At 47.0% G+C, this 16,209-nt stretch overlaps 1 protein-coding gene across 5 annotated transcripts in view; it reads left to right on the top strand.

Moving 5' to 3' along the window:
• The window catches only part of EHMT1 (euchromatic histone lysine methyltransferase 1), a 144,445-nt gene that overhangs the window by 64,088 nt on the left and 64,148 nt on the right, over positions 1-16,209 (top strand). For 3 of the 5 annotated variants that reach the window (XM_038548583.1, XM_038548582.1, XM_038548581.1), the window contains 2 exons: positions 795-861; positions 10,080-10,636. In XM_038548583.1, coding sequence (XP_038404511.1) covers positions 795-861; positions 10,080-10,636 — 624 coding nt within the window. Of the gene's footprint in view, positions 1-794; positions 862-10,079; positions 10,637-16,209 lie in introns of those variants that run through there. The other 2 variants (XM_038548584.1, XM_038548585.1) reach the window with 2 other exon arrangements.

Here is a 16,209-nt window from a genome sequence, read left to right as displayed (position 1 = left end):
CAGGGTTAGGGCACTAGCTCAAGGTTCTGTAGCAATGTTCTGAGAATGTGTTGTGGTGTCTTTTGGAGAACACATTCCAGATGTTAGTTGTTATGGAGGTTGTGCCCTTAGATTCTGAAACCCTTAAGTGGGGAGCCTGGAGGGTCTGCATCTCCCCTCTTCTCCATGGACTCATGGTGGTGGCTGCTGCTATACCTGGAGGGACCCAGTCAGGAGTGTTTTGTGTGTTTACACCCACTTCACCCAGACTCTAAGCCTCCCAAAGGCAGGAAGTTTTAAAAAGCAATTCCAAGAGACCTTTGAATGAATTACCAAGAGGTAATTCATGCCTCTGCATAGTACAGCAAATGTTTAAGGATTCACGTTTTTATTGAATTTTCTTGATTTATCCATTTCTGTAATTTTTTGTAGGTTGTTAGACATTTGAAATACTTAGATGAATTATCATCAGCAGCAGAATGCACTTTGATATCATTTATAGCATTCCTATAACAACCAAAACCTTTGAGATTTCTAATTATGTAAGTAATGCATGAACACATTCTTATTATTAAAAAGACTATCTTCAAAAATACAGCTAAGGTAGAAGTTTCCTTGGGCTGGTTTCTGGACGTCATCCTTCCTCCTGGAGGTGGCTGTGTTATCTGCCAGCTTAAATATGCCCTGTCCAGTCATCTGATAGTGAGTTTTTATCTGGATCCAGATACGACATCCATCTTGAGGAGTCATGTTGGCAAGCAAATTGCTTAGTCTGCCTGTGGGTGAATCCAGGCTGATGGCTGTTTCTTCTTTAGCAGGCAGTTCCGGCGAAGGGGGAGACGAAGCAGGATTGCTGCATGAAAACAGAGCTGCTGAGGGAAGGTAAGGGCACAGTTTGCTCCTGCAGGAGAAGTGGCCAGAAGACCTAGCGCTCTGGCATCTCCTCACCCGTCCCTCGTTCCTGGCTTGTTGGCTTTCACCTGGGTTACCGTGTGGCCTCCTATCTCCCATTCCCAGATGGACACAAGCACACACACGAGGCCTGCTAGAGAAGGGAATTCATACCAAAAAATGAAAAGCAAACACCTGGTAGATTCTTGTCTTCAAGTGTACCCAGAAAACTCAAAGTGGGAAGGGCCACGTGGAAGTTTATGGCAGCTTTATTCTTATCACTCAAAGCTGAAAGCACTCAGGTGCCCATCACCTGGTTACAGCCTGTGGTGTGTCTACAGTGGGCAGTGCTTAGCAACTCAGAAGAAGGAACAACTTCACTTTCACAGCAGCACAGATTGTACTGAGCATGTTTTGCTAAGTGAAGGGGGCTAGACCCACAGGCCATATGTTTTGTCATTCCATTTGTATGGCATTCTGGACAAGGTAAAACCAGAGGCTGGGAAAACCACGGATTTGCCAGGAGGTGCAGGGAGGCTGCAGAGGGTAGCCCTGTGAGGAGCCGTGGTAGGAGGCACTCTACTCTTGTTGGTTAGGGCTGTGGAACACACCATGACAGGTGAGTCCCACTGTGTCACACATGAGCCATGTGGGGGCTGCTGAGAAGTTCACTTTGGAGAGCTGCATCCTGATTGGACACCACGAGGTTGATGGCTCAGGAGTGGTGCAGACACTGGGTTCTGCTTGGCTATGTCCGTCAGGGAAGATGGGCAAGCAGCCCTGGACTTCTGTGTGGCCAATGGAGCTGAGCAGATGAACAGCGTATCATCCCATCATCCCACCAGCTCCCCATAAGGTTGCATAGGAGGAACCTGCCCGGGATCGTGACTGTCGTCTTCTCTGACGTTGGGTGCTGCTCCAAGCACTTGGGTGTTTCGGCTGTATCCCAGCCCAGTGATGTGTGATTCTGCCTCTCTTCTTCTAAGGAGAGGAAGCTGAGATGGGGTACACTGCTGGGTCGAGGTCATCCAGGCTGTTAGACTGGCAGCTAGACCTCTCCTCTGAGGACATACAGATGATGGTGTGCAGGTTGCGCTGGCTATGGCTGCTCAGACCACTGTGTGTGCGTCAGCAGGAGAGATGAGGACAGAGCTCTGATAAGCAGAGAGCTGCGGCCCGTCTCCCCGGGCCTTGCAGGTTGGCCTGCCATGTCCCAGTGTGGTCCTGTGTGTCTTGGTGGGTATGCCTCTGAGTGCCCTGGTGGTAGGATGGTCTGCCGAGGAAGCGCCTTGCAGCCCCTGCTGGTGGCTGCTCTTCTGTGCCTTTCCTGAGCTGTAGGGTGGCTGCCTAACACACATTGCTACAGCCCCTGTCTGCTTCCCAGGCAGTCTGGGAGCTGCTGTGATACCTTTTCACATCCATGTAGCTGCCTTCTCATGTGACCACCATGCACACATCCAGGAGTCACAGTGGGTGAAGGTGGAGCACTGGCACTCAAGTGGCCCAGGTCATAGGGCAGGGCTGTCCTTGTAGGGGTATGGCTTGGTGTATGAATACATGTTTGTAACACAAATGCTCCTGATTCTGGTAGAGTTTTGGGGGCTCCTGGGAGCAGGGTGGGTTGGGAAGACTGGGAAGTGCATGCTTTGCTTCTTTGGACCGTTTCCAAACCCTCCTCCCTCCTTGTGGAGAAGCCTGCTCTCTAGAGGCTCTCAGCTCAGGTTTGATCCAGCCAGGCACTTTCCTGGTGGACTTTGGGCCTCTGGGTACCTCATCCAGCCTGCCAGCTCCCCTGTGCTGTACCCCCTGGCCAGCCCTGGGGCATGCCACGTCCCAGAGCTTCTCCCCACCCCGACTATTCCCCCCACCCATATCTTCCCTCCTGTGAAGACCTGTCTCTGGATTTATTCCTGGGGCCATGCTCCCCTCCACTTCTTGAGGTGCTCTCTTCTGTGGACACCCATGGTCTCCAGCTCTTCTTCCCTCTGCATCTACCCTCAGGGCCTTTCCAAATAGAAGCTATCTATAAATAATGACAGGTGCCCTTGAACTAAGGCCTTGACTCCTCTTGAGGGACTGTTAGACTGAGCCACAGCAAGTGCACGTTTTGTACTCTCACCAGCCATGTGGAGGGTCCAGCTTTTCCACTTCTGCCAACACTTGTTATTACCTGTCATTTTGATAAGAGAGTTGTCCTAGTGGGTACTACCAAAGTAGTGTCCCATTGTGGGTTTTTTTTTTTTAAGATTTTATTTATTTATTCATGAGAGACACAGAGAAAGAGAGAGAGAGGAAGAGACACAGGCAGAGGGAGAAGCAGGCTCCATGCTGGAAGCCCGACGTGGGACTCCATCCATCCCGGGTCTCCAGGATCACGCCCTGGGCTGAAGGCAGCGCTAAGCTGCTGAGCCATCCGGGCTGCCCCCATTGTGGTTTTGATGTGCATTTTCCAGATGATTAGTGATGTGCTTATTAGCCCTTTGTGTATTTTTGGAGACGTGTCAATTTAGATCCTTTGCCTGTTTTTTAAATTAGTTATTAATTTTTATTGTTCAATTGTCAGAGTTCTTTATATATTCTAGATACAAATTCCTTATCTGATAATGTGACTTGCAAATATTTTCTCATTCTGTGGCTTGTCTTTTAACTTGTTTGACAGTGTCCTTTGAAGCACAGAGGTTTTTAATTTTTTTTTTTTAAGATTTTATTTATTTGAGAGAGAGAGAAGGCATGAGCCAGGGGGGAGAGACAGAGAGGGAGGGGGAGAAGCAGACCCCACTGAGCAGGGAGCCTGATGTGGGGCTTGATCCCAGGACCCTGAGATCATGACCTGAATGGAAGGCAAACACTTAACTGACTGAGCCCCCCAGGTGCCCCCCAGAAGGTTTTAATTTTGATGAAGTCCAGTGGATCTGTTATTTCTTTGGTTGTTTTTGCTTTTGGTGTAACATCTAATAAACCATTACTTAACAGATGGTCACAAAGATTTATGCCTGTGTTTTCCTTTGAGTTTTATAGTTTTATCTCTTATAGTTAGGTCTTTGATTCATTTTGAGTTGACTTTTGTACATGGAGTGTGAGGTAGGGTCTACTGGCTTCCTTCTTTTGCAAATGGGCACCAGCAGTCCCAGCCTGGGAACGAGATGTTCTTTCCCCCGTTGAATCATCCTCACTCTCCTATTGACGGTTAGGACAACGGCTGCAGGGGGCTACCTGTCAGTCTGAGCTGCTCTCACCCTTCCTTAAATTCTGTACCTGCCCTAACAGCTGCTGGAATGCCAATACCTTCTCCTTCCACCATCACTGCCAGACCTGGGTGTTTGTGGTTTAGCTTTTTAAGATTTTTAAGTAATCTCTGCTCCCCATCTGGGGCTTGAACTCACATCTCTGAGATCAGGAGTCACACACGCCCCTGGCTGAGCCAGCCAGGTGTTTTATTGACTGATTTTTCCTAATGGACTCTCCTTTTTCTTACATGTCTGTAATTTTGGTTAGATTTTTTGAATTGTATTGTTGGTGGCTTGAACACAAAATTATGTTTGGTTAACTCTTTCCACCCAAATAGATTGTTTGGCTTTTCCAGGGTACTTGATTAATTAATCTGCAGAGAAGCTTGGCCTTGTGCTAGCCTGCTTGTAAGCATTTTTAGTACCGAAATAGAGTAACTTTCAATGAGTGGTCGGTTTGTTGTTGTGTAAGAAACTTTTCTTAGGTAGCAGGTGTAGCTCACTCCTACTAGGATGATGTTAGCCGTTGGGGGTCTCTGCTGAGTGCCCGTCACTGAGAATTCTTTGCTTCGCCTGGTCAGAGTTCTGCTGCTTGGCTCACATGTAAGACTCGAATCTTCTGATTTGTGAACAAGATATTTTATTATATTATTATATCTTGATTTATTTAATTTTTCTTAAACTTTTTTTAGCCACACGTTATCATTTTCAGTGTATAGGACTTGCCTGATTATTTTGTATTTGCTTCTGCTATTACAAATGGTGTGTTTAGGGGCAGCCCTGGTGGCGCAGCGGTTTAGCGCTGCCTGCAGCCCGGGATGTGATCCTGGAGACCCGGGATTGAGTCCCACGTCCGGCTCCCTGCATGGAGCCTGCTTCTCCCTCTGCCTGTGTCTCTGCCTCTCTCTCTCTCTCTCTCTCTCTCATGAATGAATAAATAAAATCTTTAAAAAAAAAAACAAATGGTGTGTTTAAAATATTGTTTTCCGATTGTTCTTTGCTAGTATATAGATGTGTACTTTATCTTTTGTAATTGAACTTTATTTTGAGATAATTTTAGATCCACATGCAGTTAGAAGAACTAACGCAGAGAGATCCCAGGTACCCTTTACCCAGTTTTCCCAATCGTGACATCTTGCTGAACTGCAGCATAATAGCTCAAGCAGGATTTTGGCATCGGTGGTGTCTCTGTCTTACTCAGGTTCCCTCATTTTCCTCCTTTGCACATGTGTTTATCTCTGAGTATCCCTCACACCTGTGGGTGTGTGTGCAGCCCCTCCCACAGTGAGATCCGGAGCTCTTTGTCACCTAGGAGGCCCCCACACAGCCCCCTGGCGGCTGTAGTGTGTCATTCCAGAAGTGTCATAAAAGTAGTATCGTACTCATTGTTACCTTCTGGGACTGTTTTCATCCAGTGGGATCTCCTGGGGGATTTGTGGAGTTTCTTCATATCAGTAGTTCTTTATTTTCCTGAGCAGTGTAGCGTGCTGTGGCTGCACCATATTTTCTTGACCATTTATGCCCTGAAGGGCACCTGGGCTGTTTCCAGTTCTCATCCAGTGGCAGTAAAGCTGCTGTGAACATTCATTTTCATTTGACAAAACTTTTTATTTTGCTGGGATAAATGCCCACGAGCACATTTGCTATCACATGCTATATGTATGTTTAGTCTTTTTTTTTAAGATTTATTTATTTATTTTATTTATTTCTTTATTTATTTATTTATTTATGAGAGACAGAGGCAGAGACATAAGTAGAGGGAGAAGCAGGGGGAGCCTGATGCACGACTCAATCCCAGGACCCCGGGATCACACTCTGAGCCAAAGGCAGACGCTCAACCACTGAGCCACCCAGGCGCCCTTCTTCCTTCTTTTTTCTTTCTTCTTTCTTCTTTCTTCTGCTTCTGCTTCTGCTTCTTCTTCAAGATTTATGTACTTGAGAGAGAGAGAGAGAGGTGAGTGAGTGGGGAGGGCAGAGGGGGAGAGGGGAGAACCTTCCTCCCCGGCGGGCCCTCCCCACCGTGAGCTAGGAGCCTGATGCGGGACTTGATCCCAGGACCCTGAGATCATGACCTAAGCTAAAGGCAGATGCTTCACCGACTGAGCCTCTCAGGTACCCCGTATGTTTATTTTTGTGAGAAACTGCCAAAACTGTTTTTCCAAAGCTGTGGCACCATTTGACATCACAGCAGCAGTGTACGGCAGTGGCACCCTGTTATTGTTTGAATTTTTTGTTGTTGTTGTTGTCTGAATTTTTAATGATGCTCGTCAGTGGGTGTCAAGTGGGGTCTCCGTGCCAGTTAGATTTGCTGTTGTTTAGTTTAGAGAAGTTTTTAATCTTGCTGAACTCCAATTTATCACTTTTCCTTTTATGGATTGTAAAAGATGTCAAGGATAAGACATCTTGCTTCACCCTAGATCGAAGATTTTTTTCAGTGTTTTTCCCTCAGAGTTGCATAGTTTTACATTTTACATTTAGATTTATTTCCCTTTTGGGATCCCTGGGTGGCGCAGCGGTTTGGCGCCTGCCTTTGGCCCAGGGCGCGATCCTGGAGACCCGGGATCAAATCCCACATCGGGCTCCCGGTGCATGGAGCCTGCTTCTCCCTCTGCCTGTGTCTCTGCCTCTCTCTCTCTCTCTCTGTGACTATCATAAATAAATAAAAATAAAAAAAAATAGATTTATTTCCCTTTTTGGGTTAATTTTTAGATAAGGTATGCAGTTTACATCAAGGTTCATTTCTGTCATCAAGCTTTCCAAACTCAGTTGTCGGCTCCTGTAGCTTGTAGATGACTCAGTTACAGATACGTGCTGCTGCTTCTTACTGACCTGAGTGCCCTCTGTTACTTTTTCCAGCTTGCTTGATGGCTTTGGCCAGAACTTTCAGAATAATGGATGTTAGTAGCGGTGGCAGCCAGCCACATTCTGGCTGCTGAGAGGAAGACTGTCCTTCCCTTCTTAGGCCCCTCACAATGAGCTGACCCCAGGCGGTGGCAGACGGGTCTCCTGCTTTCTGTGACACCTGCTGGGCTGCCTGCAAGTCAGCTCGGTTCCAACCCCACAGGTTAGGAGCTTGTTCCACCGGCCTGCCCCCACCTCAGACGCCAGCTCCACCTAGAGAGTCCCAAGGAGCGCACAACTTTGACTGCCTAGCTGTGAACTGGAGTTTCCCTCAGCCGCTGCTTTGAGGTCCCAGAACTCAGGGAAACATGTATGTGTTGTCACAGGCTTGTCGTAAAGGGGGCGAGTCAGGAACAGCCCAGTGGTAGTGATGCCGAGGGCAGGGCACCGGGGCGGGGCAGGGGAGCTCCTGAGCCCTCTTTGGGTGCACCACCCACCCCACGTAGGTGTATTCTCCCACCTGGAAGTTCTCCAAAGCCCACGCTTGAGGGACTTCCGTGGTGGTGTCATCACATAGGCGTGATGGATGATTAGCTCAGTCTGCAGCCCCTCTCCCTTCTCTGAGGGATGGGGGCAGGGCTGAAAGTGCCAAGCTTCTGGCTGTGGCCTCCTTGTTCTGGGACCAGCCCCATCCAGAGTCATGTCAGGAGCTGTGGGCAGAGACCAAATACCTGTATCTTGTTACATCACACTATGTAATCACATTTATCTTTCCTTATTTTTGTTGTAACTTATGCTTTTCATATGTAATAAATTTTTTTCCTGTTTCTAGGCCACAGAACCATTTTCTGCATTTTACCTTGTTAATTTTGAGGTTTTCAGACCACTTAGGACAAGTATTTCCCAAATTCAGATGTGTGGAAGAACCTCCAGAGGTCTCAGTGAGGCCCAGATGTGTGGAGCCCACCTTCTGAGATTCAGAACCAGCAGGTCCAGGCTTTGGCCTTCTCACAGCAGTTCCATGCCCTGCCCCCTTGGGCTGCTGTCCTGGACTAGTGGGCGTCCCAGCTCCTCCTGTGGTGGTGCCATGGAGAGGCCTGTCGCATCCTCTGACGTCTGTGCTTTTACTATTCTTTGTCATGATTTACTTTGCTGTTTGGGAAAATCTGTTTTTCTCTCTACATTTTAGAACTAGGTAGTGGATGGAGTTCCTCAGTCTACTGATGGAATTTTGATTGGGTATGACTGAATTTATAGATTAAATTAGAGGCAGCTTGGTACCTCATACTTTGGTCATCCCATTTAAGACCATGTTTTCATTTAAAATCTTTTTCTCCACAGAGGACTTCAATAGTCTTGTCTAAAATTTTATATGTTTGATAGTTTTTCTTGCTTTTGCAAATAGAATTTTCTCCTTCTCATATTTTCTATTTAATGCCAGCACAGAAACATGCTCTTGAGTTTGAAGTCAGCAGTCTCACTGCACTCTTATGTTTTAATTGCTAGTTGATTGCATTTTTAAAGTAAATGATGGTGTTGGGTACAGAGGCCAGAGTTCTTCCTTTTGTGTCCAGTGCAGAGCCTCTTATTTCTGTGTTTCCTCTTGTGCCAGCTGGTGTGTCTTTTTTTGTGTGAGACACTTAATGGCATTTCTGATCTCACATAGAATTCATGGTTTTTAAAAAAAATATTTATTTATGTATTTGAGAGAGAGGGGGAGGGAGGGGGAGCACGTGCAAGCAGGGGGAGGGACAGAGAATTTCCAGCAGACTCTGTGCGGAGCAGAGAGCACAATATGGGGCTCAGTCTCATGACCCCAAGATCATGACCTGAGCTGAAACCAGGATTCTAACACTTCACCAACTGAGCCACGCAGGTGCCACCCAGATTACTTATTTTTGAATAAACACATGCTTCCTGCAGATCATGGTGTGTGGCCTTTGCCAACTCTGTCCACATAAGGTCCCGCCTATTCTGCCTTGCTGCGGGTGCTTTAAAAAAAAAAAAAAACCCCTTGTATTCATTGAGGGAGTGTTGCTGCGCTTATACTATGTCCCAGGCCTTTCTGTCTCGGGGTGTGTAGCAGGCAGACAGACAAAACTCTGTCCCTGCAGACCTCACGCTCCAGGGTGGAGGAACAGACGATCAGCACTGTGATGAGGGGTCTCCTGTGGGAGTCAGTGGAGTCAGGGGACTGGGGCGGGCAGAGTCTGGAACTGACTGAAGCTCTTCTTGCATCCAGTGGTGTAACCATGGGTTTTCTGCATTAGTCTGTCAGTGAGGCTGGATATGTTTGCAGATCTTCTGTTATGAAATGCATTTGTTTATGGCAGGTCCTGGACAAGGTCTGCCGAGCTGTTCTGGGAGACCGAGCTTCTACAGAGAGTGGGCTTGTAGTCCAGATATTTGTAATGGGCCTTCTGGCTGATTTGCTGAAAATATGACCCTTTTTCTTGGTTTATTACCCATTTTCTTTAAGTTTATTTTTGTGAAGGTACTTCTGAAGCTTTGCTTTCTGTCTGTAAACCATGCTCAGTTTTATTTTACAGTGGCATGTTTGTTCCTGGTAGACATGCAGATCTGTGCAATGGGTTCTGAGATCTTGCTGTCTTAAAAATTAATTTACTCAACAAATGGGAAGTGTTTATCTTGTGCTTCTGGTTTTAGGCTGTGTCTGCCAAGGTGGAACTGCAGGCCCTGCTCTACCTCACACACAGGATGGGCAGATAGCCAGTTTGCCTGAGCTCAGGGTAGACTCCTCTGCTCAGGGTTTGGCCTTCTCCAAACTTTAACCAATTAATTTTCAAAGTTAATGTTTAAGACATCATTTTATTATTATTATCATTATTATTTTAGATTTTTAAATTTTTATTTTTAAGTAAGCTCTACACCCAGCATGGGGCTTGAGCTCACAACCCTGATATCAAGAGTCACAGGCTCTTCTGACTGAACCAGCCAGGTGCCCGTAAGATATCATTTTATATTTAATCTGTTTGAACTTAAATCTTTGTACATGAAATGAAATTATTTTTCTTTGAGTAGTCTTATGTAAACCCCCCTCAAGGACGCGTTAACTGTTGTGTGGGTTGTGTGGTGACAGGGCAGGGCCACAACCTCTGATGCTGTCTCTTCTGTTCACAGAGATCTCTATGGCAGCTGATGGAGGCTCAGCAGAGAAGCAGGGAGGAGAGGCCCCCGTGGCCGCAGACAGCGAAGCCAATGGGTCCTGTGGAACAAGTGAGGCTAGCAGTCACATGACCGCAGCGCAGCACACTCAGGAGAACTCTGCGGTCAGCCCACAGGAAGGTACCAACAAACTAGCTCGAATAGCTGAAAATGGAGTTTCAGAAAGAGACAGTGAAATGGGGAAGCAAAACCACGTCAACACAGATGACTTTACACAGACTTCTGTCCTCGGGAGCAATGGATATTTCTTGAATAAACCATCCCTGCAGGAGCAGCCCATGCGGATTACCAGCACTTTGGCTTCCTCGCTTCCTGGTCATGCTGCGAAAACCCTTCCCGGAGGTTCTGGCAAAGGGAGGACTCCCAGTGCTTTTTCTCAGACGCCAGCCACAGCACCGGCCAAGCTCGGGGAAGCAAGTAAAGATGCAGAGGACAGGAAGCCCACGGCCCCTGGTGCCGACGTCAAGGTTCACAGGGCACGGAAGACCATGCCAAAATCCATCCTGGGCCTGGTAATGCAATCCCTGTCAGGATGAGGCCACTCTCATGTCTGTCGTGTTGTTTCCTTCCTGTCTGTGTTCTCTTTTGTTGAAGTGATGGCAGATGGACTCTGCACATGGAAGAGGAAGACCAGTAAATGGTCGTGGTTAGCCAACAGGTGGTTGTCTCTGGGCCTGGGAGGATTAGGAGAGGCTGCTGACAGTTCAGGCATGAATGACAAGCAGACAACCCCTCTCAGGCCGCTGCCTGGGCTGGGTATGCTTCTAGATCCCTCTGGCCCACTGACAAGATGCATCAGAGGCTGGTACAGAGAGAGGCTACTCCTCTCTCTGGGCCTGGGGGCTTTCATTCCAGCTCGGGAAGACTGAGCACTGACTCTCTTAGGAAATAAGTAGCCATGAAGTTGTTTGAGTTCTCGATGTGATAGAGGGAAGGGACGAGGGGCATGCTGAAGACCTGCCCACGCCTGTCTTCATGCCGGGCTCCCGGGTGCAGGGAGCAGGCAGCAGGAACCCAGTATTGTGCTGGATGAGGTGGCTTTTGCCACCAGCGAGTGTTCTATGCCTGTGCCTGGTGTGTTTTGTCAGAATGTCTGTGGTCGTGTGCTGCCCTCCCAGGTCCACGTGACTCTGGGTTTGTGGCTGTGCTCCCTTGGCATTTCTTGTACCTGGAGTTGCTGGTGAGCATTGGGAAGCCAGTCTGACTGTGCGCTTTCCTCTCTGCAGCCGTCCAGGGCTTCAGGAATGAGCCTGTGTCTGCGGGCCCTGTTGGTCTGACATGTATGTCTTTCCTCAGTTCTAGAAAAATGCTTTGTGCATCTTTTCTTTCTGTGGAGCTCTTGACATGGACACGGGGGTCTTGTTTTCCAGCTTTGATTTCTTTAGCACTTGACATTCTTGCTATTCATTCTATATATTGATGATTTTACTTTTGATGTTTTTTTTTTCATACCTAATATCCCTAATTAGTTAATTTAGTTAAATTTTGTCTTATCATTCAAAAGGCATTAGTAACAGTTCTTTTGTAGTCTCTGCCATGACTCCTGTTTCCACAGCTGGGAATTTATGTTGTTTCTCCCCAGGGGTGTGCTCTTCCTTCTTTCTGTGGTTTTGTGTTCCTTGATGGTGAGCTCTACTTGCATTTCTTGTAGCCTGCCTGCAGTGATCGTTGGGGAGCCATGGTTGCTTCCCCGTGCTGACCTGTTTCACTGTGCAGGCCCTGCCCCTCCTAGACTGTCTGGCCCTGACTTGGTTTCCACCTTTTGCAGGATTCTTGTGTACATCCCAGAACTTAGGAAAAAAACCCAACTTTTTAATAACTAGGAATTCACAGGAAACTGCAAAAAAAGTACAGAGAAACCCCATGTACCCTTCACCTGGTCTCCCCTAGGGTAACATCTACACAGCAGAACACAGTGTAGATTTCTGTGAACACTCAGCAACACACAGCTCCCTGTGTCCCCCTTCATCCCCACCCACCCTGTCCCCTGACTCCTGTGTCCCATCTCCATACCGTGTCATGTCAGATGTTCCATAGAAAGCTGGGGTTGTTGAGAGCGGCTCAGTTCCTGTGGGACTGACTGGGTGTCCATGGCTCCCTGCCTTTCCTTGCCTTTTCTGGGATGTGTATGTCCCAGAGCTTACCGGCTCACAGGTCAAAGGGCATTTAGGGGTTTTCTAGTTTGAGGCTGTTATGTTAAAGTTGCTTTGAACATTTATGTACAGATTTTTCTTTGGATAGAAATTTTCATTTCTCTGGGTTAAATATCCAGGGATGTAATTGCAGGGTCATATGTTAATTGGATATTTAGCTTTATAAGTACTGCCAAACCAGATTCCAGAAAGGCTATCCCATTTTAGACTCCCAGAAGCAAGGTATGAGCAGTCTGGTTTCTCACATCGTTGCTGGCATTTGGCATCACTGCTAGTTTTTATTTTAGCTGTGACTCCTCATCATGGTTTTAATTTGAACACCCCTAATGGCCAGTGATGCTGAACATCTTTCATGTGCTTATTTGCCATCTATGTGTCCTTTCTTATGAAATGTCTTGCCCATTTCACAACTAGTTGTTTTGTGAACATTCAGAGTTCTGGGTATGAGCCCTCTGCCATGGATTGGTTTGTGGACATTTCCATCTGTGGCTTCTCCTTGCCCTCCTATCATTCTGACCAAGTCCACTTCATCAGTGTTTCTTTCTTTTATGGCTTTGCTTTTGGCTTCATGTCTACAAACTCTCTGTCTAGACCTGGGTCCCAAGGTTTTTCTGTAATTTTTAAGGAAGCCTTTAATTTTTATATAGTCTTATATTTTTATAAATATATGGTCCATTTTGAGTTAGTTTTTATATCAGACATCAGGTTTAAAGTGACATTCATTATTATTTCCTGCCATTTTTGGCTCACCATTATCAATTTTAAAATGCATGTCATGGGACGCCCGGGTGGCTTAGCGGTTGAGCACCTGCCTTCGGCCCAGGTCGTGATCCCGGAGACCTGGGATCGAGTCCCACGTCAGGCTCCCTGAATGGAGCTTGTTTTCTCCCTCTGCCTGTGTCTCTGCCTCCCTCTCTCTCTGTGTGTCTCTTATGAATAAATAAAGTATTAAAAAATAAAATACATGTCATTATTTACATTATTTACAGCTTTACATTATTCATTTATCTCCTTGAAATTATACTTTTATTTTGTTCCCACTTCCAGGATTTTATTCTAATATATGTTTATCCTTGAGGATCTTTTATTGTCACTCTGTCTTATTCCTCTAAAGGAAAAAAAGGCAGTTTGATATTTAATTTCAAGAAATTTCTCTGACCATATAGGCTTATCTCCGTGTTCGCTGTGTGCTAAATTGAGTTATTATAATTGTTAGTGGTGTGCAATTGATTGTCACACATATCATTTCGGTCAGTGGTTAGGACAGAGGACAGGCGGATGTTAAGACTTTAGAAATAGATATCCTAAAGACCATCCCTGCCTGCCTCACAGCTGGGACCTTCATTTGCCCCTGGCCCGTGGGAGGGCAGAAGTCACAGTGATGTAGCGCCAAGACTAGCCAAGGCAGCGGAGTTCCTGAGGGCCCATCTGAAATGGAGCCCCCTGGCTCCAGACCTGGCCTCTCTTGCCCTTGAGGTTCTCTGCTCCCCAAACTCAGTTCATCTTGTTTGATTTTCGTTAGGAGACCTTGTGTTATTGAAAATTGTGTTTTAAAATCAGTCATTCCAGTGATGAGTATTACAGGCTTGTGATACTAAAACCATTTTCTTTCTAAGAGTTTAAAACTGAAGACATGTTCTTGCCATGTACCTGGTGTCCCTTGGCAGTGTGGAGGCCCCCTCTCACCCAGTGTGGGTGCTGTCGGAAAGAGAAAGTGGCAGAGAAAGTGGAAGTTTGTTAACTAAGTCCTGTGTTGCAGACTGTCTCCCTGGTTGAAGTGTGACTGCTCCTTTGGGCCTCAGCATGGTGGCCCTCCAGCCTTCTCCTTTTGTGTCCCTGTCACCACATTTTCCCTCTCCGCTTCCACACAGAACCACTGCCACTGGTATTCTCTAGGTTCTGGGCAAAAGATATAGCCTTGTTCTTGGAGCTCTCGGCTCTAAGAGAGGTAGTTCTGAATGTCAAAATTGTGTAAGTCCTTGTTTATTGCCATTGGAATTAAGTTTCTGGAAGGAGAAGGAGGCTGGGCTGAGAGAGCTCACGCTGAGCTGACAGGGGCCTGGCTGGTGGTTCAGGGACTGACCTCCTGGCAGAAGGGCAGAGCCGAGGCGCAGAGGGCTGTGGGTGGATAGGGCCAGCAGCGGCCAGACCCGTGGGCCTCCCACTCCGGGGCTGCAGCAGTGATGTGGCTGCTACCTCTCTCTGCAGCCTATGCCACGTGTGGGAAGCGGGGACTGGCTGGGTGCTTGAGGCTCCATCACAGCAGTGGGTGCTCCTCCCTTAAGTCAGTGTCTCTTTCATCCTTTTTGCTGTTGTCTGATAGTAGAGCCCTGATGGAGTCTAGAATCTTCACCCAAGTTCAGCTCTAGATTTTTTTTTCTTTCAGATTTTCAGAAATAACATCTTAAAGATGTTGCGTCCAAGTGAGAATTAGCCTCTTGTGACTGTTTCCTCCTGAGATTTAACTTTTGCCTCTTATTTATATGTACTTTAAGATCATCTTTTGCATTTGCCTGTGAAAAGAGCTGGTGGAGGCTGAGAGTCACTGTGGCCACACAGTGTACGGGGCAGTTTGCAGGAAACAGAAGGGAACGTTACCTGACTCCTTTGCTCCAGCAGTGACCTCTTTAGAGGCAACTTGGTATGTTTGAGAGACACTGGAGAATTTTACAGGGTTGACAAGTTACATGTGAACAGTGCTCATTGTGCTGAGGGCAGGTTAATTGTGGACGTGGCGAGGGTGGGGGGTTTGTGTGGGGAGAAGGAAGGGCGCTCCAGGACTGGGACACATTCTCCCCGCCAAGTGACAAACAGGGTCTCTGAGCTGAGTGTGAGTCCCCCTGGGCTGTCTCCCAAGAGCAGGAATCCAGGCCATGCTCCCAGGTAGCTCACATTTTAGGGCGGGGACATCAAGCACATTCATACTGTTGTGCGTGGTGCTCCCCCACCCCCATTGGTCCTCAGGACCCGTGCGACTTCCCAGACTGGACTCTGTCCCATTAAACCCTGTGTTCCCCACCCCCTTAGCCCCCGACCCTCCCATGTCTGTGGATCCGACTTCTCTGAGGCCTCCTGGGCGTTTTCACTTGTACAGAATCTGTCCTGTGCCAGGCTTCTCTCTCTCAGCACCATGTCCTCAGGTCTACGTCGTAGCAGGTGCTGGGATTTCTTTCCTTTTAGGGCTGAGTGATGGTGGTCCAGGTATGGTTGGACCACGTCTTGTTTATCCATCCGCCTGTCAGTAGATACTCGGTTGCTCCCACCCCTGGGCTGCTGTGAATTATGCTGCTATGAACTGTTGTGCACAAATAGCTCTGAGACTCTGTTTTCAGTTCTTTTAGGTATATCCAGAAGTAGAATTACTGGATCACATGGTAATTCTATGTTTAGCTTTTTGAGGAACTGCCGAACTGTACCATTTTACATTGCCACCAGCAGCACACAAAGGTGCCAATTTCTCCACATCCTTTTCAGTATTTTTTTTTTTAAGATTTCATTTATTTATTCATGAGAGATACAGAGAAACAGAGAAGCAGAGACATAGAGGGAGAAGCAGGCTCTATGTAGGGAGCCCGATGCGGGACTCAATCCTGGGGCTCCAGGATCACACCCTGAGTCAAAGGCAGGCACTCAACCACTGAGCCACCCAGGCGTCCCAGTATTTGTTATTTTTAATTGAAGTATAATTGACAGTTTTTTGGGATTGTATTCTTTTATTCGTTATAGTCGCCATCCCTCATGGTGTGAGGTGATATCTCATTATGGTTTTGATTTGCATTTTCTTGATGATCAGTGATGTTCGGCCTCTTTTCATGTGTATAGTGTATGTCTTTGGAGAAAGGTGTAATCTGATGCTTTGCCCATTTTTTAATCAGGTTGTTTTGTTGGTCAGTTATAGGAGTTCTTTATATATTCTGGATATTAATCTCTTA

This window comes from Canis lupus, chromosome 9 (assembly GCF_011100685.1).
Source record: "Canis lupus familiaris isolate Mischka breed German Shepherd chromosome 9, alternate assembly UU_Cfam_GSD_1.0, whole genome shotgun sequence".
NCBI classification, from domain to species: domain Eukaryota; kingdom Metazoa; phylum Chordata; class Mammalia; order Carnivora; family Canidae; genus Canis; species Canis lupus.
Note: the sequence above shows the minus strand (reverse complement) of the source record. Positions and strands in the feature narration are given on the sequence as shown.